This window comes from Akebia trifoliata, chromosome 12 (genome assembly GCF_017979445.1).
Source record: "Akebia trifoliata isolate Shusen 1 chromosome 12, ASM1797944v1, whole genome shotgun sequence".
Lineage (NCBI taxonomy): Eukaryota > Viridiplantae > Streptophyta > Magnoliopsida > Ranunculales > Lardizabalaceae > Akebia > Akebia trifoliata.
In genome coordinates this window covers 8648068-8675707 of record NC_141386.1, presented here as the reverse complement: position 1 = coordinate 8675707, position 27640 = coordinate 8648068, and the positions used below count along the sequence as shown (strand labels likewise).

General features: G+C 37.6%; 1 protein-coding gene across 1 annotated transcript in view; it reads right to left on the bottom strand.

The window, feature by feature from the left end:
• Window positions 1–26952, bottom strand: part of EMB2410 (embryo defective 2410) — an 80613-nt gene extending 53661 nt beyond the window's left edge. Inside the window, exons 1-4 of the mRNA XM_086417571.1 lie at window positions 26682–26952; window positions 23888–25960; window positions 4843–5041; window positions 52–111 (exon numbers count right to left, since the gene is read on the bottom strand). Coding sequence (XP_086273697.1) covers window positions 52–111; window positions 4843–5041; window positions 23888–25845 — 2217 coding nt within the window. The 5' untranslated portion in view covers window positions 25846–25960; window positions 26682–26952. The remainder of the gene's footprint in view (window positions 1–51; window positions 112–4842; window positions 5042–23887; window positions 25961–26681) is intronic.
• Between the last annotated feature and the right edge of the window lie 688 nt (window positions 26953–27640).

Genomic DNA, 27640 nt, shown 5'->3' with positions numbered 1-27640 from the left:
AATAAAAGCTACAAAAAAAAAAGTACAATCAGATTGAAGGTAGGGAAGCACCTCGCCACTAGCTCTCCCTTTAGACCATGTGATCGGAATTTCTAAAATCCTTTCAAAAAGCTGCAAAAAATGGAAAGAATACCAAGCATGTTAACACTGCTACCACAAATAACTTTCTGAAATTTTAGTAGGAGAAAAAAATTACAAAGCTGTTGATACTGTTGACTTTCAAATTTTTCCTCGAAAGCTGTATATTAAAAAATAAAAGACATTTTGGAAGAGCTTTAGCCAACCACACAGATGTTCACTTAGGCAAAAGTCAAAGTGTTCAGGTTACATAACTACCAAGAGAAATTCAAGATTTGCTTTTCAAAAAAAAAAAAAAAAGAGAGAAATTCAAGATTTGGAATGCCAATCAAATTTTGGAAGAGTCGTTGAAAGGTCAAATGAAAGAAAGTAAAGGTGATTAGTGGATTTGAAGATTCTATCATGGAATATCAGGGATTTGGTAAATAATAGCATGAGACCCATTCTAAAAAGTATGACAAAAAAATGGAGATCATCAGCAACATACAGGGTTATAACAAAGTTGGTTGGAGCTACCTCCTGCATAGTAGACATTAATATAATCTTTCAGTCCTGCTATTGTGTGGGTGTGAAGGAGAAGTTGGTGTAGGTGTTTATAGGAGTGTAGTGACTTACGAATAATAGTTTCAAGGTCAAAACTTGGGAAGAATTAGGCAATGTTGAGAGGTATTTGGATGCCCCTTGGTGCTTAGAGGATGACCTCAGTACACTTGTATTGCCCCATGAAAAGAAATGGGCAGTAAGGCCACGAGAAGCATGAAGGAGTCAGGGGATCTCATTAATTGGAATTTTAAAGGAAGCCCATACACTTGGTCAAATAGCTAATAAGATCTTATTATGCGTAGGCTAGATAGATTTGTGATTAATGGCCGTTGTGGAAGATCAATTGTTGATGGTTTCTCAATTAGAAGTTCCAAGACCAACTTCAAGTCATGAACCCACTTATTCTGGATTGTGGAAAATGAAATTGACGTTACATTTTCTTTCTCTTTTTTCCCTCTTACGAATTTAAAGAAAAGTAGGAGAGTGGTAGAATCTACACCTTCAAGGGAAAAGGCTATGTCTTTAGAAGAAAACTTAAGGCCCTAAAAGGAGAGGGACTAGACATTAGAAGTTTCAAACCAACTTCAAGACATTTTTCTTTTTCTTTTTTGATAACCAAGAATTTTATTAGAGGAGGACAAGAAATCCACAAGGGGAAAACTAAAACAACGAAAAAGGAAAAGTAGAAAATAAAAAACAAAAGAACAAAAGCACCACCCACAACAGGCACATCATACAATACTTACAAGATCCCATCTGAATTAGAAATCCTCAAAATAATAACCCCTAAACTCGTGAAACTGTTTGCACCAATAAAACAATAAACCCACAATGCTAAAGATGATCTCCTAAAAAGAATGTTCCTTCCCATCAAAGATGCGTCCATTTCTTTCTTTCAATAAACCCCAACAGATAGCCAGGGGAATAAAATTCCAAAGAATCCTCTCCTTTCCAACTAATTCAGTAGACCCTCAACAATCGAGTAAGCAATGAATCAAAAAAGCAGTACACCAATAGAGATTGAACAAAAAACCAACTTCAAGACATCAACCCACTTATTCTCTCCTTTCCAACTAATTCAGTAGACCCTCGACAATCGAGTAAGCAATGAATCAAAAAAGGAGTACACCAATAGAGATTGAACAAAAAACCAACTTAAAGACATGAACCCGCTTATTCCGGATTGTGGAAAATGAAATTGGGGTTTCATTTTCTTTCTTTCTTTCTTTCTTTCTTTCTTTTGATAAATTTTCTGCTTTTTTTTTTGCTTTTAGATATGACACTAGTTTAAAGAAAAGTAGGAAAGCGGTAGAACTCTAAATCCTTCAAGAGAAAAAGGCTATGTCTTCAGAAGAAAACTTAAGGCCCTAAAAGAGGGGGGGGTGGAATAAACATTGTAACAAGGAGTATGGGTTGGTGGATTACAATAGAATGTGGTGCTGGAAAGGATAGTCATGATTCACATGAAAGAGGAGAGAGGCTCAATTCCCCTTGAGGAAAAAATCAAGAGAACTAACGTAAGAACATAATAGCAGAATGTGGTGAAATCATAAGAGATAGGTTGAAAACAAACACACACACACACACACACACACACAAAAACATGAAGGTAAATAGTTGAAAAAGAAATCAAACCACCACAAAAAAAAAAAAAATTGGATACATCGTCAGTTAACTTGTAGATCAGCATCTGAAACTTGTCTAAGTAATCAGTCAATGATTAATTCATCCCTTGTCGACACCTTCGCAGATCCTCAACTGTTACAATCTTACGAGATGGGAAATCGTATACAGAAATGATTGCAGAAATCATCCTAGTTTCCTACACTGTCAATCGAGAGATTCGAAAACCAAGTAAAAGTCAGTCCACAGAGAGAAGTAGGAAACAACTTGAACATTAGGAGAGGATCCAAGTAAAAGCATTGAAATCAGTAACAGCGCACTAAAATTTCTAAATAGTGGTGCCCACCCAACCAAACCTAACTTGCAAATAAATAGCCAAAAGGAATAAGGAAGACCGACAACAATACCAAACAAGGATAGGAAAAGCCACCATAATGAGGTAGCCAACTTGCAATGAAGAAGAAGATGATGGATTGATTCACCATCACATTTCCACATAAGGCAAAAGTTAGCCACGGAGACCCTTGCCTGATAAGATCTTTTAAAATCAAAATTTTCCTTGACACTACCAACCACACAAAAAATGCCACCTTAGAAAGCAGTCCTGGCCTTCAAATCTTAATAGAAGGGAAAAACAAAGAATTGGGTCCAAAAGAACCATTGAATGATAAAAAAAACTTGACAGAGAAGAGCCTCTCCTTGTAAGCAACCATTTCCATCTATCATCTGGCTTTGGATTCAAAAAAAAAATTGAGATTGTTCACCAGCTCCAAAATCAAATCAAATTCTCAATCATTGAAACTCCGTCTGAATCTAAAATCCCAAGATAACTCCACTTTCGAATGCCTCAAGAAATCAATAGTGAACTCATTTTTGGGAGTATCAATGGTTACTTTGTCTTCACTTCCGGATCAATTCCCTTATTTAGGGGACAATTTTTCTTGTAAGGACACTGGGGATCTGACTCTTAGAAGATTTGTAGGGGATTGGCCACTTGGAAGTCACATCCTCTTTTTGAAGGTGGTGAACAGTTTTGATCAAAGGACCATTTTTAGCCTCAATGGAGTTTTTCCCACTCTTTACCATTCAATATTGCATTGCTAAGGAGTTGGAAAGACTGGTTGGAATTTCCCATGGGATGTTTCAAAAGATTCCAGCATATATCATTAGATGGAGTAAAAGGTCATGAGTTCTAATAGAAAAACGGAGGCCTTAAAATTAGAAAGATCAAAGTGATTAATTCCACATTATTAGGGAAGTGGCTCTAGAGATATGTTTTTCTTTTTCTTTTGTCTTTTTTCTTTTTTTCGGTAAACTTTAGCCTTTGGTAAGGAGTTGTCTCTTATAAGTACATGGATAGGAACCTAGGTTGTCATGGTGAGCTTATTGTCCATACCTCTTATGGGTATTTAGAAAGATATCTCAAACGACTCCCAAGAATTCACTAGAAGTAGGTTTAAAATGGACAAAGGCAGCAAAGTCTATGTTTTGGCAGTTCACTTTATTAGAGTCGCTCAAAAATAAATCCCCTACTCTTTTCTCTTAACCAGATAGGAAACACAAGTTCTTGAAGGAATTTTTTATTTGCAATAGTAATATTTCTATTGGGACTTCATCTTTCAAAAGAATATGAAATGTTGCAAAATTGACATACTTGTGAACCTGGGTTACTTATCTCTACTTCAGAGAAATGATAGATCGGTTTTTCATGGAGTCAAAATGGTGTGTTCTAAATCAAAAAAACCTTTTATTCAACTATGGATACTTTGCCTAGACCTACCTATTCGAGGTCATTTGTGGAGGAGGAGGTGAAAATCACATCAAAAGTAGGCTTATTTGGCCGACCATTGATCATTACATCCAACGTAAGAATAGCATCACCCATTTTTACTCCATGTGTAAATCTAATGGTGAATTGATTAACCCGCATTTTGCTTCATTGTGATGTAGCTAGAATCTTTTGGTGCATTTTCATCCCAATGACAGGTCTTTGGGAAGAGAGGCTTCTAAGGCAAGGAGGAGGAGATTCAGGACTTCATCCTCACAATCTCATAAGGACTGCAAAGGCTTATTTTTTGATAATTTCATTTTAAAATGGGATCTAACTATTAGCAGGGTCGAGGGGTACTATTTTCCATCTTAGTCTTTAGTTCCACCCATTGTTAATAGGGAGGGGTAACCTTTCGTATTGCATTTTTGTTTTTTCCTTTCTATGTCATCTAGACCATGGCTCAAAGTTTGGTCCATTTTAGAATGTTCCAACAGAAAATTCTGGTTTTTGACATATAGGAAACTTTGCGGGATTTCAAATGTATAGGAATGTTTCAGTGTTTGGATGTTTAGGACTATTTCGCAAGACATATGGAAACATGCAGGAAAGAAATTTATTGAAATTTAAATGCTTCAAAATATTTTGGAATGTTTCGTAATGTTTCCTAGAGCTTACTTTCATTTTTAAACACAAAAAAATAATTTTTGTTATTTATGCATGAATAAAAGCTAAAATTTAATGATTTCAAGTGAATGTTCAGATTGGTATTTAATAATTCAGTTCAATTTCAGTTTCTGGAGAAATCAGAGGAGGGGAGAGGGACTTACCGGAACAAAGAGATTTTTGATCTTCAGATTGGCATGCCACTTTTGCTCTATGTTGTCAACAAACACATCTGTGGACAACCACCCACCATCGTCAGATGTCATATCTGATCTCCACTCCTTACAGTTACCGCTAAGCTGTACGCCAACACGACCATAGTGATTCTGAAATTTCACGTGTCCATCAACATTCTCCATCTGTCTGTGAATGTATAGAAACAAATAAATACTAGAAACAACTTATCTTCATTGTTAAAGAAAAAATCTTCACGTCCACATTGTTATGTGAAAGGCCAGCTTCGAATCGAAATAAAAAATATTAAGTTCCATAAAATATTTATATTAAAAAAAAAAAACTTCAAGTTTAAAACCCTCTCAACAATATGAAATATCTTCAAAACAGAGTTTAAGGTGGTCAACTATAAATATTTATCCAAAAAACAAAGGTAAAACCTTATTTTTAAAGAAAGAGAGGTCTAGAGTACACAAGAAGGTTGAAGAAACAAAAGAATATTCAATAATTCAGATTAAATGCAAAAGAACATGATGGCTCATGGCTCTGGATTAGAATCTAGTAGTTCATTGCTGGAATTGAAGAATCAGGATCTCTTATTATAAATACATTTTTAATTGTTTTTTTAATAATGTAAGAAATTTAGAAACGGGGATTATTTTGCAGGTGTTATCCAGTCGCATTGGTGACATAATTCTATTGAAGAGGATGTTCGGGCTCTTCTAGAAGGATCTAATTTTCAAGTCATCATTGCAATGTTATTATCTTCTTATGATACTTATGTGTGGAATGGATCTACAAACTTACTAGCAGACTTCTTCAAAAGTGTGTCTGAAAGTTGGAGTAGGAGATAGAATTAGATTTTGGGAAGATTTATCATGTCGGGGTCTTCATCTAACTTTGAGGATAGATATGCATAGTGATTCAAAGAGGACTTAGCCTTATTTGCTTTAAAAGTATAGGTGATTGTGTGGTTTGAAACCCACTGTCAAAGAGATATTTATTGGGGAAATCCAAAATCCACACTGTGGACCATCGATCAATCACCAGGACGCAATCCATAACATATGCTTCATATGAAAAAGTAAAGTTAAATTGTTTATCATCTGTTTATCGATTGCAACCTCACATCTCAAACAGTTAAAAACGATGAAAAGAAAAGTTAATTAATTGATTAACCCTAATTAAGCTTTAAAGGGGAATTACAAAGTCTAATAAATGGAAAGGACTAAAATGTCTAGTAAAATAGAATTATTCAACACTCCCCTCAAGTTGATGCATGGATATCAACAACGCCCAACTTGGACAAGACACCTTCAAAGGCGGTTTTGCTAACACCTTTAATAAGAATATCGGCGAATTATTGAGATTTAGGAACAAATAGAGTACAAATCTGCCCATAAACAATCTTCTCTCTAATGAAATGTCGATCAACTTCGACATGCTTCGTTCTGTCATGCTGAACCGGATTTGCTGCTATGTTAATGGCTGATTTATTATCACAATATAACGAAAAAGGGGTTGTTACGAGAAAACACTAGTCAGAAAGTAAGGTCTTGAGTCACAACAACTCACACACTTCAAGTGCTATAGCTCTATACTCTAACTCAGCACTGGACCGATAAACCACATCATGCTTCTTACTACACCAAGTTACCAAGTTGCCACCAACTTTTAGTACAGTACCCCAAAATGGATCATCTATCAGTCACTGACTCAACATAATTAGCATATGTCCACACCTCAATGCAAAGATGACTATGATTACAAAACAAAATACCTCGACCAAGACATCCCTTACAATATTTAAGAATGCAATAGACAGCAGTAGGATGAGATGTTCGAGGTGAGTGCATAAACTGACTTACGACACTAACAACATAGCAATTTCGGGGCGAGTCATAGGCAAGTAGATTAATTTTCCCACAAGACGTTGATACTGGTCAATATCTAACAAACTATCTCCCTCAGAATCAGCCAACCTGTGATTCTGCTCAATAGGAGTATCAACGGGACGAGAACCAAGCTAACCGGAGTTAAGGAGTAAATCAATGACATATTTACGCTGAGAGATAAATATACTAAAGTAAAACCGCGCAACCTCAATACCCAAAAAATAGCAAAGATGGTCAAGGTCTTTAATCTCAAATTGACGTCATAAATAAGATTTGACCTCGGTAATGCCAGCATTATCATCTGCAACACGGACAATATCATCCACATAAACAATTAGAGTGATAGTTTTGCCCTTGGAGTACCGCAAGAAAAGAGTGTAATCAACAAAACTCTGATGGAAACCAAACTAATGCATTGCCTTAGTAAAGCGCTCAAACCATGCGCAAAGAGACTACTTCAGTCCATAAAAAGAGCGACGAAAACGACAGACATGTGTAAGAGAAACAGGTGTGAGAAAACTAGGAAGTTGGACCATATAGACTTCTTCCTAAAGATCACCATTGATAAATGCATTCTTGACATCTAATTAAAACAAAAGCCACCCTCTAATTGCGGCAATAGAAAAAAAAACTCGAATGGTGGTCATCTTGGCAACCAGAGCAAATGTCTCCAAATAATCAATCTCATATGTCTGAGCATAACCCTTTGCCATCAGACGGGCCTTATAACGAGCAATAAAACCATCAGGATTATACTTAAGGGAGAAAACCCAGCGACATCCCACAACCTTCTTCTCAGGCGGAAGAGGAACAAGTTTCCAAGTATGAGTCTTTTCAAAAGCATTCAACTCATCAATCATAGCTGCTCGTCACTCAAGATGGGCAATAGCATCTGAAACAGTATTAGGAGGAGAAACATCGGAAACAGAAGCAAGAAATCTCCGATAGGAGGGTGAGAGAACAAAATTAGATATATAATTAGAAATAGGATACGTACAAATACGTTTACTCTTGCGAGTGGCGATAAGACGACCATCACAAGGACAATAAGTGGCGGAGCTGGAGGCGAGGAAGCGCGCTGGTCTGGCATAGAAGTGATGGTCGTATTATGTGGTTGTCGAGAATAAACCTGCAATGAAGGAGGTGATGAACTGACAGGGAGTGGAGAAGGAGGAACAAGCATGAGAGGAGAAAATAATAAGGGAGAGGGATCATCATTAGGAGAATCTAGAGAAAATCACTCGGACTGAATGTTAACTGACCCATTGTAGTATGAGGTATGCTCACAAAAGGAAACATCCCGAGATATAAAACGCCTTTGAGAAGGAGGATGATGATAGCGATATCCTTTCTAAATAGAGGAATTACCCAAAAAGATACATTTTACAGCTTTTGGGTCAAGTTTAGTACAAGTTTGATCAAGAATTTAAACAAAGCAGAAGCACCCAAACACGTATAGAGAAAATAGAAACAAACAATGATTCGGATGAAGCTGAGAAAATAGTGTGGCAAACTGAAGAACTCGGGAGGGGATCCGATCAATAATGTAAACAGCAATACGAACTGCATCGGCCCAATAAGATTGTGGCACATTCATGCAATAGAGGACGGGCTAGCTCCATAATATGGCGATTTTTCCTTTCGAATCGACCATTTTGCTAAAGAGTCTTGACATTAGACATTTGATGCTCAATACTAGACTCTAAACAAAGTTTCAAAACCTCACTATAAGTGTACTCAGTATCATGATCATAACGGAATGTCTTGACAGTACGACCAAACTGTGTATGAATCATAACAAGAAATTGCTTGAAGATTCCATATACTTCACTCTTATGTTTCATAAGATAGACCAAAATGATGCAACTATAGTCATCGATGACCCAGACAAAATAACGAAAATCGAGAGTGGATATAACGGGGGAAGGACCTCACATATCTGAGTGAATTAGGTCAAATATAACAGGTGTAGTAGTATCATACTAATAGGATAATGAGAACGCACAAGTTTAGTAAATTGACAAGTTTCACATGAAAAATCAAGTAAATTGTTATTATGAAATAAACCAAGGAACATGTGTTTCAAATATCCAAAAGAAATATGGCCTAAGCGTAAATGCCAACACATTACAAAAACCTTATTAGACTGACTACTACTACTAAGCTGAGAAACAGAATGAGTGGTAGGTAAAGCAGGTGTGTCCAAGGAATACAAGTCATTCACTTCATGTCCAGTGCCAATCGTCCTCTTCGACTCCAAATCCTGAAAAGCACAATGAAAGGGATAAAAGATTAAACTGCAATTCAAATGTTTGGTAATGCTACTAACAAAAATAAGATTAGTAGTAAGTTGAGGAACATGCAGTAAGGATAAAGAAGATGTAATAGAAAAATGACCTTGACCAACAATAGAAGATAAAGAACCATCAGCAAGACAAACCTTGCGATGACCAGAGCAAACATTATAGGTTTTGAATAGGGAGGATGTATCGGTTATGTTATTCGAAGCACAAGAATCAATAATACATGGTGAGGAAGTGGTGGAAACACTGTGTACAGATGCAAAGGTACTTGAGTGAGCGAAAGTAGAGACCGATTGAGATGAAGTCTCCATTTGATTGAAGAATTTCCTGAACTTGTCTAGCTCAGCCTCGGACATAGATACCGATTTCGAAGAAGATGTAGTAGTTGAAAAAGGTGTTGGATCAATAGTCGGCTGAGAAACTACATGAGTTGAATATTGTTAAGTCTGTTGACATTGCTGATTAGGACGACCATGAAATGCGTAACGAACCTTCACATGACCCAACTTTCCACAATGATCACACTTATGTCGCAGATGAGTAGGCAAAAACCCATTCGGAGGTTGTGGAGAAGGTAGGCGAGCAAACATAACTGAATGGTCTCCTGTAGAATGAGGTAGAACAGCTGCGCGACAACTCTCATCAGCCAAGACATAAGAATATGCAATCTATAGGGACAGAAAGGGATCCATACCCAATAAATGAACTCTCGCATACTCAAACTCATCCCGGAACCCGACTAGAAACTGAAAAACTCGATTCTTATCCAGAATCGACACATATAATGCCTTATCAACAAAGTTTTTCTAAGCATAGGACGAAGAGTAGAAGGTCAACTCTTCTCTTCGAGCACGTAGCTAAGATATATAAGAGGTGACTCTTACAAAAGGCGGGAAATCTCACGCTCCAAGTTAAAGATCCGGATATTGTTTTGATGTTACGAATAGATATTCTTTACAGAATCCCATATCTGTTTTACAGTCTTGGAAAACATGAACCCAGCCGCAATGTGTGGTTGCATAGATGTAACTAGCCAACAACGGACCATAAAATCATTAACAAACCATTGGGGATAAGTAGTGTCAGTCGGTGTCGGTTGTTTTTTTGCACCTGTGAGGTAACCGATCTTCATTTTTCCACCTATAAACATTTCAACCGATTGAGCCCAAAAAAGGTAATTAAGATTATCTAATATCATGGTAGTAATTTGGATGCTTGAAAAGTCGGTAGAATAAGAGGGAAGGCCTCCCGATCCATTACTATTACTGGTGATCGAGAAAAAAGACGTCTCGGAGGCCATCAAGAGAATCTATGTGCTTTGGTTTGAAAGGAGGTCAAATTTTGCGGCTGTGTAACCTTCAAACAGTTAGGCTGCTGTGATCGCAGCCTCTAAACAGTGTCTGGAGTTATCGTAGCTTCCAAATAAAGGGTATGATGTGATCGTAGCCACCCAATTGTACCTCTGCAGTGATCGCAGGCCTCGCAACCACCAAAAAATAGAGTCTGGAGTGTCACGCCCCGAAATCCCAACACGAATCCCTATGATTCATCGGTTAGAATCTCGAGGTGTGAGGTAATCAATCACACAATCTGACAAAACATTCATAAATAATAATACTTATGAAAAGAAAATATACGCAGCAGAATAAACATTTAACTAACATCTATACGAGAGTCTAGAGTAAGCAGAAGAAATCGACAAACACTGATATAAGTCAAGATCTTTAATCTCATAATTCATCAGGTTACAAAAATTTCTAAACTAACATGTTTCTTATCTACAACCAAAAACCGCTAGGATCCTCTATTAGTCCTCAAAGACATGGCGGCGGCAAGACATCAATCTGATCCTCCTCAAGGACCTCCTCAAAAGACTCCTCAAAGAACGGTTCTTCAAAAGTTGAATAATCTGAAAGGGGAAGGATAGGGTGAGTAACAGGGGAATGTTACTCAGCAGGATGAACGCCGTTCTAACAACGAGTCATACATGCACGAGTAATCAGTTGAACAATTAAATAATGTAAGTTTTTCATAATGTAACATACGATAAATGTCTAAGCATATTCAATAAACAGTTAAATAATTTCAACCTATCATTTCTATCATTTAAAGTAACCTATGCATCTTTCAAATAAAAACATCTACCAAACATCACAAAATAAGAAAAGATACATAATAAGAACACGGCGGTGTAATCGATAAGAGAGCAGAGGAACACGCCGATATAACCGCCTCGGCTATGGCAATACGATATTCCAAACTTAACCTCCGATGTGGAATCCCATCGTTATAATCTGATTTTGTGGCCGGTCTAGCATACCACGGTTGGATGACCATTTATCCGGCTTAGACTGGCCGTTGACCAAGAACCCAATACTGAGTTCAACTAACGATGAGGTCGACCGTTTGACGACTACAGACTAATAGTGATCACTAACTAGCCCAGGAGACCCCTCGCGTCGAAGCCTATCAAGAGGCAATGCATGTGAACCCCGCTTAGCTCTTCACTATACAGAGACCGCCTTTACACACAACGTTCCCCAGGAAATAAATAGGAGAAATTCCCGGATTTCATAAGCTGTAATATGCTCTAAGGTATCCCATACTACCGAAGAGCATATGACATCTAGTGTTATCCTAGATTGACTCGCCGCTTCCGGATACACAGCAACGCGTCACTCTTTATGGGTTTTCTACAAACCTTTACTGGTAAACAAAATAATTTATTTTGTATATAATATATCATTTCTTTTTAATCGAAAATACAAACAAAGTCTGGTAGTACCCTCCAGTGACAGTTATCTGTCATTTCCATCCATCAACCATCCCATCCCTCTATCTATCTATCACGTTTTACGTGGCATGGCCACTACGTAGAACTGGAGGCACTGTCCCATCAATCAGTCGAGAACATACGTTCTCTTTATCCATCCATCAATTAAATCGATCAATCTATCATCTAATTTCCTACATATCTATTAAAGTAATTTTACTTTTAAAGTAATTCGAAATCCATAAAGCATCAACCAATTCCATTCGATGGTTTTGGTTGAGTCGAAAGACTCGAAAACAAAGATAAAACCATAAGCTGAAAATCTATGAAAATTTAACTAAGTGTTGAAAAATAATTTTTTTCAAAGTCGAAATTGAAAACGAACTATTTATTTATTTATTAAAGAACTTAAAGTAATACTTAATTAGTTTTAATGAAATAAATGTAGGAATGGGTATACATACTATATGGAAGCAACACAAAACAAATTAGAACCAAACTCAACATTCGGATACTTTTCCGAATTGCTGATTTTTCGTCGAAACTCGACCAAACTCGATCCAAATATCATATTAACTATGAAATGCTTATATTACATCAAATGAACTAAAACCAATCATAAATAAGCATGTAAACATGATTCAAATCGTTCAAATATGTATAAACTTAATGAAATAATCGATTTATCAACAATCATATGGATTTTCTATGAAATTATCGCATAACTAGAAGGTAGAAGGGAAGGCAACCTACTTCAAGCTATTTTCAACGGTTGAACGAACTTTAAAATCGCCTCCAGCCAATCTCCAAAATTTTCTTCCGGCGAAAATCGGATTTCTTTGCGTCCACGCGTAACCCTCGGCGAGAGAAACAACTTTCCTTCTTGCACCTAAGCTCGGATCGTTCTCGTTTGGCGTAGATCTGAGTTTTAAATATTGAAGGAAAAGGGTTGAGATTTGTTTGGAGAGGAGAATAAGAAAAATCTGATTTTTCTAATAGAATTTAGATATTTATATCACTTAAGTTGGGACATACTTGTCATTTTGTGAATTATTTTTCTCAAATGCCGAATTGGACAAACTTATACTCTATTTCGGGTGATTTTTCGACACGAATCTAATGATATGATCGGTTTCCTCAAATTACGTCTCTAAGGTGTCATTTACCTATTGTAAAATATCTAACGCGAAACTCGAGGATTTGATAACTTTTAAATCAATGCACGGATCTAAAATTTTTTCCTCGAGATACATTTTAGGTTTTTCAGGTCATTACATGGAGTGTCATAGCCGCCAAATAAAGGGGCTGCTGTGGTCGCAACCACCCAACTGCACCTATTTAGTGATCGCAGGCCTCACAGCCACCAAAAAAATAGTACAGAGTGTCGTAGCCTCCAAATAAAGGGGATGTTGTGATCGTAACCACTCAATTGCACCATTGCAGTGATCACAGCCACCCAAACTGCACCTCTGCAGTGATCGTAGGTCCCAAACAAAGGTTATGCTATGGTTGAAAGCTTCAAACTGCACCTCTGCAATGATCGTAGGTCTCAAACACCCTTCTACGATGGCCGCAAGTCCAAAATAGCACTTATGTTGTTGTCATAGGTTCCAAGCAACACCTCTGTTGTTGTCGTAGGTGTCAAATAGCCACATGGTTGTTGCCGCAGGTTGCTGAGAATGGTTCTATGGCCATCATTTGACTCCACAACTACAAAAAAAAAAAAAATAGCAACTCTGATGGATGTAAGGGAGGAGAGGGATGATGGAGTCTGTAGCAAGAGAGAAGGGGTTGATGGAAGTAGAAGGAGTCAATGGGGTTGGCTCTAATACCAAGTTAAAAACGATGAAAAGAAAAGTTAATTAATTGATTAGCCCTAATTAGGCTTTAAAGGGGAATTACAATGCTAATAAATGGAAAAAACTAAAAAAGACATAAGACTAAAAAGTCTAGTAAAACAGAATTATTCAACACAAACCTAGAATGATTTTCCTTTAGCTTTACGGTGAGTCATGTCAAATCAATTGTCTTCGGGTTTCAATATTGAAATGATGATCTAGTAATCTCCCCTTTACAATTTGCAGGTGTTTTTTATACAATTCCTAAATTTTTCATATTTTTTTCTAAACTAGCCAGGTCTACATATTAATTTTGATGAAGAATCAAATTATCTGCATAGGGAAGTTGGAAACACAGCATTTCATGGTTTGCTTAGGTTGTGCTTTGGGCAAGCTTCCCACATCCTATATAGGACCCATTGGGTTAGTTAAAATAAGAAGGCTAACTACGATCTGGTCATAGAATACTTGGCTCTGACGATATGTGTTGCTAATCGGTCAGAATAATCAATGATTTTTGTGGAATGACCATGATTATTCCCACAAGCATCCCCTTGTCAACTAAAGTTTGGCACACACCCAAACACGGGAGCATTCTCAGCTTTAGACATTTCAAGGACATGAATATGGCTTTGCTTGGGAAATAACTATGGAGATTTGGATAAGAAAATAATAGCCTTTGGAGGAGGGTAGTTGGCTGCTACTATGTAGTCATAGCTACGGGTAGTTTTCCAAGTTCCCATTCTCACATACAGAAAAGGGTGTGGAAAGTTATTGTGAAGTACTTGTTTATCTCCACCAAAGGTATTCGATTTTGAAGCGGTGATTCTACTTTAAGGCCCAATGACTCTTCATCTTTTCCCTTGCAAAGAACAGAAATGCTACGATTAACTATCATATGAAGATAGACACACAAGTCTCTCATGGAAATTTGGCATCAGAAGAAATACTAATGATTGGAAGATCGACATTATGGCGACCTTTTTTTGAGTCTTGTGGAGGATCATAAGAGGGTTGGAAGTGGTCCACAAACAACATAACTTTGCTCAAATATTATTATTCGAACAAGTCTCATAAGAATCTTCTCCTTTACCTTGTTAATTTCATTTTTGTGGACCACAATGCTTGGTGAAATTCTCAGAATTGACCAACCGTGCTTCATAGTACCTCTATCCCTAATATGTACATTATGCAAACCCCTACTAAATTGATGGATCAAATGTTCTTTTCTTTCTCAGGCATTTTGGATGAAGTGCTTCTTGGCTTTCATATATAGGAACGTTGCCAAAATCAATTCAGGATCTATTCGAGAGATGGTTCATTAAGACTCTCTTTAAGAAAGAGGGGCACCTTTAGAAGGTGTTGTTTGATTTATATGGAAGGTGCAGAATAGAAAAGCTTTTGATGTTGAGGAGGAGACCGTTGAAGCAATCATTCTTAAAACTAAAGCTCTTTTTTACTCATGGTCCTCAAGATTATATCCCCTAGTTGAGCTCTCTAATGTGCCTCTATATCATTGAAGCTTTTTTTTATCTTATTTGTCTCCCATCAAATAAATCATATTTTATATCAACCGAAAAAAAATATATATATATATATAGTAGGGGTCAAAACATTACCCACTATCACAATTGGGTTCATATCAAAATATATATATACATATATATATATAATGTGGATTCTTCCTACTACTGCCTATTTGGGCTTTGAAGTTCGGGAAAAAAGAAATAGTAGGATTTAGAGGCAAGTGTGAACCTAAAGATCAATTCATAAAAAGGACGAATCAAAACCTTTTTTTTTTTTTTTAATTCAATTCTTAAAATGTTTTAAGATAATTCTTATGCTGATTTTTATTCTAATTGGGGTCAAGGTGACCGTTCAAGGGACTCAATTGGCAAGTTATTGGTTGGCTAGTCTTCCTCTTTATGTAAGAGCATTTTTCCCTTTTCATTTTTTCAAGCTGAACTTCGTGAGGATCTTTCCATTGCTTAATACAAGTTCACTTATTTAAAAAACGAGGGGGGGGGACACTCTTCTCCTTAGATGTGTTATCTATTTTCTTTCTTATTGAATAAATTATTTTTATTTAGTATTTTATGTCTTTTGTCCTTTTTTGTCTTTTCCACTTATTAGACTCTGTAATCTCTTTAAAGCCTAATTAAGGCTTTGTAATTAATCAAGAAGTTAATTCCTCTCAATTCAATTTGATATCAAAGCCTACCCCCATCGACCCCTTCTGCCTCCATCGACCCCCTCTTTCTTGCTACAAACTCCATCGTCCTTCTCCTCCCTTATATCCATCTTCAACACCTCTAGTCTTTAGATTCAAACATCACCCCTACGGGAGTTTTTTATCGCACTATGTGATAGAATACATTGTAGCCTAAGGCAACAGTAGAGTTGCTATTTTTTGGTGTTGATAAGCCAAACGATGGCCATTGGACCATCCTCAGAGACCTGCGGCAACAGCCCCTTGGTTGTTTGACACCTACGTGACCTACAACAACAGCAAAGGTGTTGTTTGGGGCCTGCAATCATTGCAAACTCATTGTTTGGAGGCTATGATCACTACAGACCCACTTTTGGGGGTTGCGATCACTGCAAGTCCTTTGCTTGGAGATTGCGATCACTGCAGACCCACTTTTGGAGGCTGCGATCACTGCAAACTCATTTTTTGGAGGCTACGATCACTGCAAGCCCACCTTTGGAGGCTGCGATCACTGCAAACCCTTTGCTTGGAGGCTGCGATCACAACAGCTTGCTGTTTTAGTGTTGCAACGACAGCAAACCTGCTATTTTGGAGGCTGCTATCACAGCAACTTGTTTGAGGGTTGCAACAACAGCAAATCTGTTGTTTGGAGGATACGATCACAGCAACCTTGTTGTTTGAGGATTATACAGCTACATGACTGCTTTTTATTTGACCTCCCTTCAAACCAAAGCACATAGATTTTTTTGATGACCTCTGAGATGTCTTCTTCCTCAATCACCGGTAATAGTGATGGATCGGGAGGTCTTCCCTCTCATTCGACAACCTTCCCAAACATCCAAATTACCACCGTGAAATTAGATGGTTCTAATTACCTTCTTTGGACCTGATCGGTTGAAACGTTTATTGGTAGAAAAGGAAAGATCGGTTACCTCACAAGGGTGGACAAACAACCGGCACCGACTAACACTACTGATCCCTAATGGTTTACTAATGTCTCTATGGCCCGTTCTTAGCTAGTTACATCTATGCAACCACACATTGCGGCTGGTTTCATATTCTCCAAGACCGCAAAACAGATATGGGATTCCGCGGAGAGTATCTACTCGCAACGTTAAAACAACATCCGGATCTTCAACTTAGAACGTGAGATTTCCCACCATTCGCAAAGTGACTCTTCAGTCACCACCTATATATCATAGCTATGTGCTCGATAGGAAGAGTTAACCTTCTACTCCTCGTCATATGCTTAGAAAGACTCTGTTGATGAGACATTATATGCATCGATTCTGGATAAGAATCGAGTTTTTCAGTTTCTAACCGGACTCCGAGATGAGTTTGAGTATACGAGAGTTCCTTTATTGGGTATGGATCATTTTCTGTCCTTACAGACTGCATATTCTTATGTCTTAGCTGATGAAAGTTGTCGTATAGCTATCTTACCCCACTTTTCAAGAAACCACTCTGCTATGCTTGCTCGCATACCTTCTCCACAGTCTTCCAGCCAATCTCTCCCTTCACGTCAGCAATATAAGTGTGACTATTATGGAAAGTTGGGTCACGTGAAAACCCGTTGCTATGCATTTCATGGTCGTCCTAATCAACAACGTCAACAGACTCAACGATCTTCAACTCATATTGTTTCTTAACCGACTACTGATCCAACACCTTCTTCAACTACTACCACCTCTTCGGCATCGGTATCTATGTCCCAAACTGAAATAGACAAGTTCAGGAAATTCTTCAATCAAATGGAGACTTCAGCTCAGTCGGTCTCTACTTTCGCTCACTCAGGTAACTTTGCATCTGAATACAGTGTTTCCACCACTTCCTCACCATAGATCATTGATTTTGGTGCCTCGGATAACATAACAGATACATCCTCCCTATTCAAAACCTATAATGTTTACTCTGGTCATAGCAAGGTTTGCCTTGTTGATGGTTATTTATCTTTTATTACTTGCCAAGGTCATTTTTATATTACACATTCTTTATCCTTAACTAATACATTGCATGTTCCTCAACTTACTACTACTCTTATTTATGTTAGTAGCATTACCAAACATTTGAATTGTAGTATAATCTTTTATCCCTCTCATTGTGTTTTTCAGGTTCTAAAGTCGAAGAAGACGATTGGTACTGGATATAAAATGAATGGCTTATATCTCTTGGACACACCTGCTTTACCTACTACTCATTTTGTTTCTCAGCTTAGTAGTAGTAGTCAGTCTAATAAGGTTCTTGTAATGCGTTGGCACTTACGCTGAGGCCATATTTCTTTTGGATATTTAAAACACACATTCCTTGGTTTATTTCATAATAACAATTTACTTGATTTTTCTTGTGAAAATTTTCAATTAGCTAAACATGTGCATTCTCATTATCCTATTAGTATGAATACTACTGCACTTGCTATGCTTGACCTAATTCACTCTGATGTGTAGGGTCATTCCCCTATTACATCCACTAACGGGTTTCGCTATTTTGTCTTATTCATCGATGACTACAATCGCATCACTTGGGTCTATCTTATGAAACACAAAAGTGAAGTACATGGAATCTTCAAACAATTTCTTTCTATGGTTCATACACAGTTTAGTCGTACCATCAAAATATTCCGTTCTGATCGTGGTACTAAGTACACTTATAGTGAGGTTTTGAAACTTTGTTTAAAGTCTGGCATTGAGCATCAAATGTCCAATCTCAAGACTCCTCAACAAAATGGTCGATCTGAAAGAAAAAATCGCCATATTCTTGAGCTAGCCTGTGCCCTCTCTATTAGTATGATCGTGTCATAATCCTATTGGGCGGATGCAATTCTTACTGTTGTTTACATTATTAATCGGACCCTCTCCCGAGTTCTTCAGTTTGCCACACCCTTCTCTCAACTCCATCCAAATCGTTTTTTGTTTCCACTTTCTTCATGCGTGTTTGATGCATCTGCTTTGTTTAAATTCTTGACCAAACTCGTACTAAACTTGACCTAAAGACCGTAAAATGTATCTTTTTGAGTTATTCCTCTACCTAGAAAGGATACCAATATTATCATCCTCCTTCTCGAAGGCATTTTATTTCTCGGGATGTTTCCTTTTTTGAGCATACCTCATACTTCAATGGGTCAGTTGACATTCAGTCCGAGTGATTTCCTCTAGATTCTCCTAATGACAATCCCTCTCCCTTGTTATTTCCTCTTCCCATGCATGTTCCACCTTCTCCACCCCTACTCTCGGCAACCACGCAATACAACCATCACTTCTATACCAGACCAACGTGCTTCCTTGCCTCTAGCTCCACCTCCTACTGTCCCTTGTGATGATCGTCCTATCGCCACTAGCAAGGGTAAACGCACTTGTACTTATCCTATTTCTAATTATATATATGATTCTCTCACCCTCCTATCGGAACTTTCTTACTTCTATTTCTGGTGGTTCTCCTCTTAATACTGTTGCAAATGTTATTTCCCATCCTGAGTAGCGAACAACTATGATTGATGAGTTGAATGCTCTTGAAAATACTCAAAATTGGGAACTTGTTCATCTTCTGCCTAAGAAAAAGGTTGTGGGATGTCACTGGATTTTCACCCTTAAGTATAATCCCGATGGTTTTATTGTTCATTATAAAGTCCGTCTGGTGGCAAAAGATTATGCTCAGACTTATGTGATTGATTATTAGAAGACATTTGCTCTAGTTGCCAAGATAATCACCATTCGAGTTCTCTTTTCAATTGCCGCAATCAGGGGGTGGCCTCTCTTTCAGTTAGATATCAAGAATGCATTTCTCAATGATGATTTTCAGGAAGAAGTCTATATGGACCAACCTCCTAGTTTTCTCACACCTGTTTTTCCTACACATGTCTGTCGTCTTCGTCGCTCTCTCTATGGATTGAAGCAGTCTCCTCGCGCATGGTCTGAGCGTTTTACTAGGGCAAAGCATCGGTTTGATTTCCATCACAGTTCTGCTAATCACACTATTTTCTTGCGACACTCCAAGGGCAAAACTGTCGCTCTAATTATTTATGTGGATGATAGTCCTTACTGGAGATGATAGTGTTGGCATTACCAAAGTCAAATCTTACTTAGGACTTCAATTTGAGATTAAGGACCTTGGCCATCTTCATTATTTTTTGGATATTGAGGTTGCACGGTCCCACTTTGGTATATTTATCTCTCAGCGTAAATATGTCATTGATTTACTCCGTGACTCTGGTCAGCTTGGTTCTCATCTCGTTGATACTCCTATTGCGCAGAATCACAGGTTGACTGATTTTGAGGGGGAGTGTTTGTCAGATATTAGCCAATATCAACGTCTTGTGGGAAAATTGATCTACTTGTCTATGACTCACCCCGACATTGCCTATACTGTTAGTGTCGTTAGGTCAATTTATGCATTCGCCTCGAACATCTCATCTTACCACTGTCTATCGCATTCTTAGAAATCTTAAGGGATGTTCTAGTCGAGGTATTTTATTTAGTAATCATGGTTTGTATCTCTTGGACACGCCTGCTTTACCTACCATTCATTCTATTTCTCAGCTTAGTAATAGTAATCAGTCTAATAAGACACTTGTAATGTGTTGGTATTTACGCTTAGGCCATATTTCCTTTGGATATTTGAAACACATGTTCCCTGTTTTATTTAATAATAACAATTTACTTGTTTTTTCATGTGAAACTTGTCAATTAGCTAAACATGTGCATTCTCATTATCATATTAATATGAATAGTACTGTACCTGCTATGTTTGAACTAATTCACTCTGATATGTAGGGTCCTTCTCCCATCACTTCCACTCTCGATATTCGCTAATATGGGATCTTCAAGCAATTTCTTACTATGGTTAATACCCAATTTGGTCATACTGTCAAAACTTTTCGTTCTAATCATGGTACTGAGTACACCTATAATAAGATATTGAAGATTTGTTTAAAGTTTGGCATTGAGCATCAAATGTCCAATGTTAAGACTCCTCAGCAAAATAGTCGATCAGAAAGGAAAAAATCATCATATCCTAGAGTTAGCCCGTGCCTTCTCTATTGGCATGAACGTTCCACAATCCTATTAGGCCGATACAGTTCTTACTTTTATTTACATTATTAATCGGACCTCCTCCCAGGTTCTTCAGTTTGTCATGGCCTTCTCTTAACTCCACCCGGATCATCCTTTGTTTCCACTTCCTCTGTGCGTGTTTAGATGCGTTTGTTTTGTTCAAATTCTTAATCAAACTCGTACTAAACTTGACCTAAAGGCCGTAAAATGTATCTTTTTGGGTTATTCCTCTACCCAGAAAGGATATCGTTATTATCATCTTCCTTCTCGAAGGCGTTTTATTTCTCGGGATATTTCCTTTTTTGAGCATATCCCATACTACAATGGGTCAGTTAGTATTCAGTCCGAGTGATTTCCTCTAAATATCATTGATGATGATCATTCTCCCTTGTTATTTCTTCTTCTCATGTGTTCCTCCTTCTCCACCCCCTGTTAGCTCGTCACCTCCTTCATTGCAGGTTTACTCTCGGCAGCCACGCAATACTACCATCACTTCTATGCTAGACCAGTTCGCTTCCTCGCCTCTAGCTCCGCCTCCTACTGTCTCTTGCGATAATCGTCCTATCACCACTCGCAAGGATAATCGTATTTGTACTTATCCCATTTCTAATTATATATCTGATTCTGCTATTTCACCCTCCTATCGGAGTTTTCTTGCTTTTATTTTCGTTGTTTCTCCTCTTAATACTATTGCAAATGTTATTGCCCATCCTAAGTGGCAAGCAACTATGATTGATGAGTTGAATGCACTTGAAAAGACTCAGACTTGTAAACTTGTTCATCTTCCATCGAGGAGGAAGGCTGTGGGATGTCGCTGGATTTTCACCCTTAAGCATAATCATGATGGTTTTATTGTTCGTTATAAGGCCCGTCTGGTGGCAAAAGATTATACTCAAACTTATGAGATTGATTATCAGGAGACACTTGCTTCGGTTGCCAACATAGCCACCATTCGAGTTCTTTTTTCTGTTGCTGCTATCATAGGGTGGCCTCTCTTTCAGTTAGATGTCAAGAATGCATTTCTCAATGGTGATCTTCAGGAAGAAGTCTATATGGTCAAACATCTTGATTTTCTCACACCTACTTCTTCTGCACATGTCTGCATCTTCGTCGTTCTCTATGGACTAAAGCAATCTTCTCACACATGATCCGAGCGTTTTACTAGGGCAGTGCATCAGTTTAGTTTCCATCAGAGTTCTGCTGATCACACCATTTTCTTGCGTCACTCCAAGGGCAAAACTGTCGCTCTAATTTTTTGTGGATAATATTGTCCTTACTAGAGATGATAGTGCTGACATTACTAAGGTTAAATCTTACTCAGGATGTCACTTTAAGATTAAGGACCTTGGACTTCTTTGTTATTTTTTGGATATTAAGGTTGCGCAGTCTCATTATGGTATATTTATCTCTCAGCATAAAAATGTCCTTGATTTACTCCGTGACTCCGGTCAGATTGGTTCTCATCTCATTTATACTCTTATTAAACAGAATCACAGGTTGATTGATTCTGAGGGAGAGTATTTGTCGAATATTTGCCAATATCAACGTCTTGTGGGAAAATTGATCTACTTGTCTATAACTCACCCCGACATTGCCTATGTTGTTAGTGTTGTAAGTCAGTTTATGCACTCGCCTCAAACATCTTATCTTACTGTTGTCTATCGTATTCTTAAATATCTTAAGGGATATTTTAGTCGAGGTATTTTATTTAGTAATCATGGTCATCTTCGCGTTAAGGCATGGACAAATGCAAATTATACTAGGTCAGTGACTGATAGACGATCCACTTCTGGGTATTATAATAAAGTTGGTGGCAACTTGGTAACTTGGCGTAGTAAAAAGCAGGATGTGGTTTCTCAGTCCAATACTGAGTCAGAATACAGAGCTATGGCACTTAGAGTGTGAGTTGTTGTGGCTCAAGACCTTACTAACTGACTTGTGTCTTCCCGTGATAACCTCATTTTCACTATATTGTGATAATAAATCAGCTATTAGCATAATAACAAATCCGATTCAGCATGACGAAACGAATCATATCGAAGTTGATCGACATTTCATTAGAGAGAAGATTGTTTCTGGGTAGATTTATACTCCCTTTGTTCCTACATCTCAGCAACTCGCCGATATTCTTACTAAAGGTGTTAGCAAAACCACCTTTGAAAGTGTCTTGTCCAAGTTGGGTGTTGTTGATATCCATGCACCAACTTGAGGGGGAGTGTTGAATAAATTATTTTTATTTAGTATTTTATGTCTTTTGTCTTTTCCACTTATTAAACTTTGTAATCTCTTTAAAGCCTAATTAGGGCTTTGTAATTAATCAAGAAGTTAGATTTCTGTCAATTCAATTTTCCTAATATTTGTTAATTATCAAAACAAAAGGGGAGCAAGTAGGAACTGACCCAAGTGTGCAGCTTTCAATTTTTTTTTTTTTTTTTTTTTTTTTTAATGCAAAGGAAGCAAGAATCAAGAGATCCAATTGCAAACAGAAATCAATCCAATGTATCCAGCTCAATAATTATGTTCACATATTTGAGAGTAGAACAACTCCGTAATAGTTGTTTTTTTTTTATAAGCAAAACATTGTATTAATGAAATAGTCGGACGATATGGCCAACCAAGCGCAAAACATGTACAAGAAGTTAATTATTCGAGTTAGAACACACCTATCCCCATCTAAACACAAAGTCATCAAACCTTAAACCCCTAAACTCCATGTATCCGTAATAGTTGTTACTATGCTAGTTAAACTAATGCACTTTCCTACAAAGCTTAAAATCATAGAAACCAGCAAATTCAACTTCATGAATGATTTAGAGAGATTCTATTGCCACAACAACTTTTGCTAGCTCCACCCCAATTCAAATGTAAATCACCAAAGAATTAGCACACATCTTGGGGTAGCGTTAGAAAAAGTTGGTGTGGCAATAGAAGCTCTCATATTTAATCATAAAATGAATACAAGTCGCACTCACCTGGGCTCCCGATCACCATATCCTAGTAGCATTAGTGTTCCCCCTGTAAAATAAACAGAATCCAATGTAACCGGAAGCATTTTCTCAATGCCCTCAAGTTGGACTTCATCTACCCCTTCAGCAAGTTCAGCAATAAGATCTTCCATTCTCAGATTCAGACATGATTTCAGTTTCCGAATTTGACCATCCAAATAACCAGATAACAGCTCTGCAAAACTCTTAGAAAAAGTGGGTAATCCTGATTTCAGGCTCAAGGGCCACACAGGAATTGAATGGTGCATAACTAGCCATGGCCCATGTTTCACCGGAGCCACACCTTTAGATGATGATGAACCATTCTGGATCTCAGGATTGGTATCCTCTGCTTGAACTGCTTCAAGTTGCCTATCATTTACATCAGACTTATTAGTCGGTTGTGCTTCAGTAAGAATGCTACTTGATGGTGATTGTCCAGTACTTGTTCTTACAGAACTGAGTTTCCCGATAGTCATAAGAAATGGTTCCCATATAGAACTGAAGCTATCAAGTTGGCCCTTGACATGTCTGTCCCCTTTGGGATGCCGGGTTCCTGAACTATCCCCATATCGAATATTTTTCTCCCCATTCATGTCAATCGGAGCAGATTTGTCATCAGATATTATATGTCCGCCACTACTAGAAGCCTCACCTTTCACCATAACAGTCTCAAGACGAGCAACATCATCACTACTAGCAGAAAGCGGTTTTCCCCATTGAGAAGGGTCATTGAACTTCCGACCCGATACACCACGGAAATATGAAAGTGCGGCTCCTGCACTACGCTCAAGATTTCTTCTTTTAGCAGAACAATCAGCCACAGAGATATCTTTCTCATGAGCCTTCCTTTTGAATCCATGCTTTATAGGACCTATCATTTTAGACCATAGCTTAATCCCATGCTCCGGAAATTTCACACGTGAGGGTTTTTCTCGATCTGTATGCTTAAAACTATGCTCGACACCTGTGTCCATGAAATGATGATCCCTCCAATGCATCCGCTCATCCATGTAAAAAAATGAATCAGGGGTTTCTAGGTCTGTAGAACGATCAGCACCCTGATTAAAAACTTCATCTGTTGGTGAACTAGAACTTTGTGGAGGAACAATGTAACCTATCTCTGCAGCTTCCCCTGCTGCTTTGTCCCTTTCTCTGGCCCAAGAAGTAGCCGTTTCTTCTCTAGCAATCCTCCTTGTTTTGGTACGATAATCTATCCCTTCTTCGGTTGAGGAGTGCCCATGAAAAACACCTTCGGATGAAGGGATCCCTAACCAAGAAAAATCCTCCTTTTGGGCAATCAACACACTCGGACGAGACAAAACTGCATCTATCACAATCTTTCCTCTCCTAAGACTTGTGAATGGACGGACACGAAGTTTCATTCTAGGAACCTCGCCACAGGAGAACTCCTCACCATGAGGCCCAATCAAACACGACTCCAAAGTGATCCCCAAAGGTGACACTCTTCGAACCTTACCAAAATGAAGCTCTCGTTGAAGATATTCACTAAGCACCGAACAAACAGATGGCAAAAGCCTCGCCTCCACAAAACTTTTGGCCTTCAATTGCCCATACCATACCAAAATTCCTACAGCAGAAATCACAGCAACAAAAACGGAGCATCTAACTAACAGCAATCCCTCCTTCCACAAGGGTACAAAAGATCTAATCAAAGCCTTGTTTTGGGAGAACCGTTCCTCAATGCAATTCCTTTTCAACCTACTTCTTGATCTGAAGTTCCACAACCAAAAATCAAGCTTTTTCCCACCAAACTGTGAAAACTTGAGTCTCTCATGATTCTTTTTCGTACACGAGAACCTAGGGAAAGCCCTAGTACCAAACTTCCCACGAGCCACAAAAGTTGAATTCGCATTGGCTCTCCCATTACCGGAGATATTGAGCGGACAGCCTAAAAATAGGTTTTGCAAATGTTCACTGCTCATTATCCACGCCAATATACCTCCACCCAATTACACTCATATGTTGGGGACCGAGAAAAAGATTCTCAGACCCCTAGAGTTTCATCAAATTACAGGGTCCACAAACATTCAAACCCTACTGAAGATGGGAAAAAAAAAAAAAAGAAGGAAACAATGTTCAATTGTTAATGATTTTAACGAAAATAAGTACACCCATCAAACATAAGCATTAAAAAGAACATGAGAACATCAGTTATTAACTTCCCGAAATCACTCCCTTGTGCTTATAACAAATGAAAAAATGATTAAAATTTGAACTACCCATCAAGGATTTACGATCATTCAGTAGGGAAAAAAAGACTACAAAACACTATGATAGGCTTTGTGAGCAAAAACCTGACATATTTACAGAATTTCCACTGGATATAAAGAGCTGTAATTAACAAATATCATTGTGTATAAAAATCAATAACAATTTTAATAAAATATAGATAGCAGGATTTATTAGAGAGTATGTAAAACCATCTCATTGATCAAAGATTGGTGCTTTATTTACTTAAATGAATCTCAGCCAAACACAATAACAGGAAGTGACGCTTACACATAAACCCTAATTTATACGGAAACAGTTCAAATGTTAGGTTTTTGTAATCTGAGAACCATAATAAACACAAATGACGGGAAATAACAAAACTTAAGAAGCTTCATGGATTCAATATCCGATCAGAATAAACAAGTAATTGAGAAATTAAGTTTGAAATTACAAATCAATCAAATAACAAAAAGGGGGGAAGTTCTCAATTGGGGAAATTTGAGTTTTGAGAGGGATTACAACGGACGATTTTGAGAGAAATCCAAACCTTTTGTGATTGAATCCAGCATTCTGTGAGGAAAAAGAAGATTGATTTCTTTCAGAGATTTCTGAATTTTTTTAGGGTTCTTCCTCTGTACTTCTCACTCTGTGTGTAAAAGAAAGCAGAAGGAGAAAGAAAATGTGACGAAAGGAAATGCTGCTTGGCTTTCCTCCTCACGCCTACTACTTTGTTTCGAAACGACGAGAATGGGCGGAAACTTTTATCCAAATGACCAAAATACCCTTCCTAGTCATAAGGATCCGAAGGACTACTTACAACGTTATCCTCTGTGGCTGGCCAGCAAACAGGTTCTTTCATAGAGTACATCATAACCTGCGAGACTTTGATGGGGAAAATTACTTACTGCAGGGCAACGCCACTTTTGGGTGGTATATTGATGGCCTAGTTAGTAATATTTTCTTTCTTCCTGTTTGAAAAAGTTGTATGTAAAATTGTTAATACTGATTTAAGTTGCTGAAGCTCAGAGAAAGTTGTTATTGCTATTGCTGAAGCAACTTATTGAATTGAATATATTGTTTGGTAACATGCTGTCTAACTGTGCTGTTAAGATATTGAATTGTTTGATAACCAGTTGACTAAAAATTACTGGATGAAATTAAAAATAATATTTAAAAAAAAAATTTATTTATCTGATATAAGTAATAATATATTAACAATAAGTATAAACATAGGATTTAATATTAAAAAATAAAAATTCAATTTCATTTTTTCTATACTAACATATTTAATGTCTATCAAATAAATAATTAAATTAAATTTTACATCATGTATATATGGCATTTTAAATTTGTTGAGCAATCTCATCTCGTACAATATTCATATCAGCAACCAATTCATCATCAACTTCATTTGGTGTCGTATTAGATGCACCTCCTCTATCAATGTCAACATTTTCATCATCATATTGTGTAAACCAACTATCAGTAGCTGATTATTGTCGGATG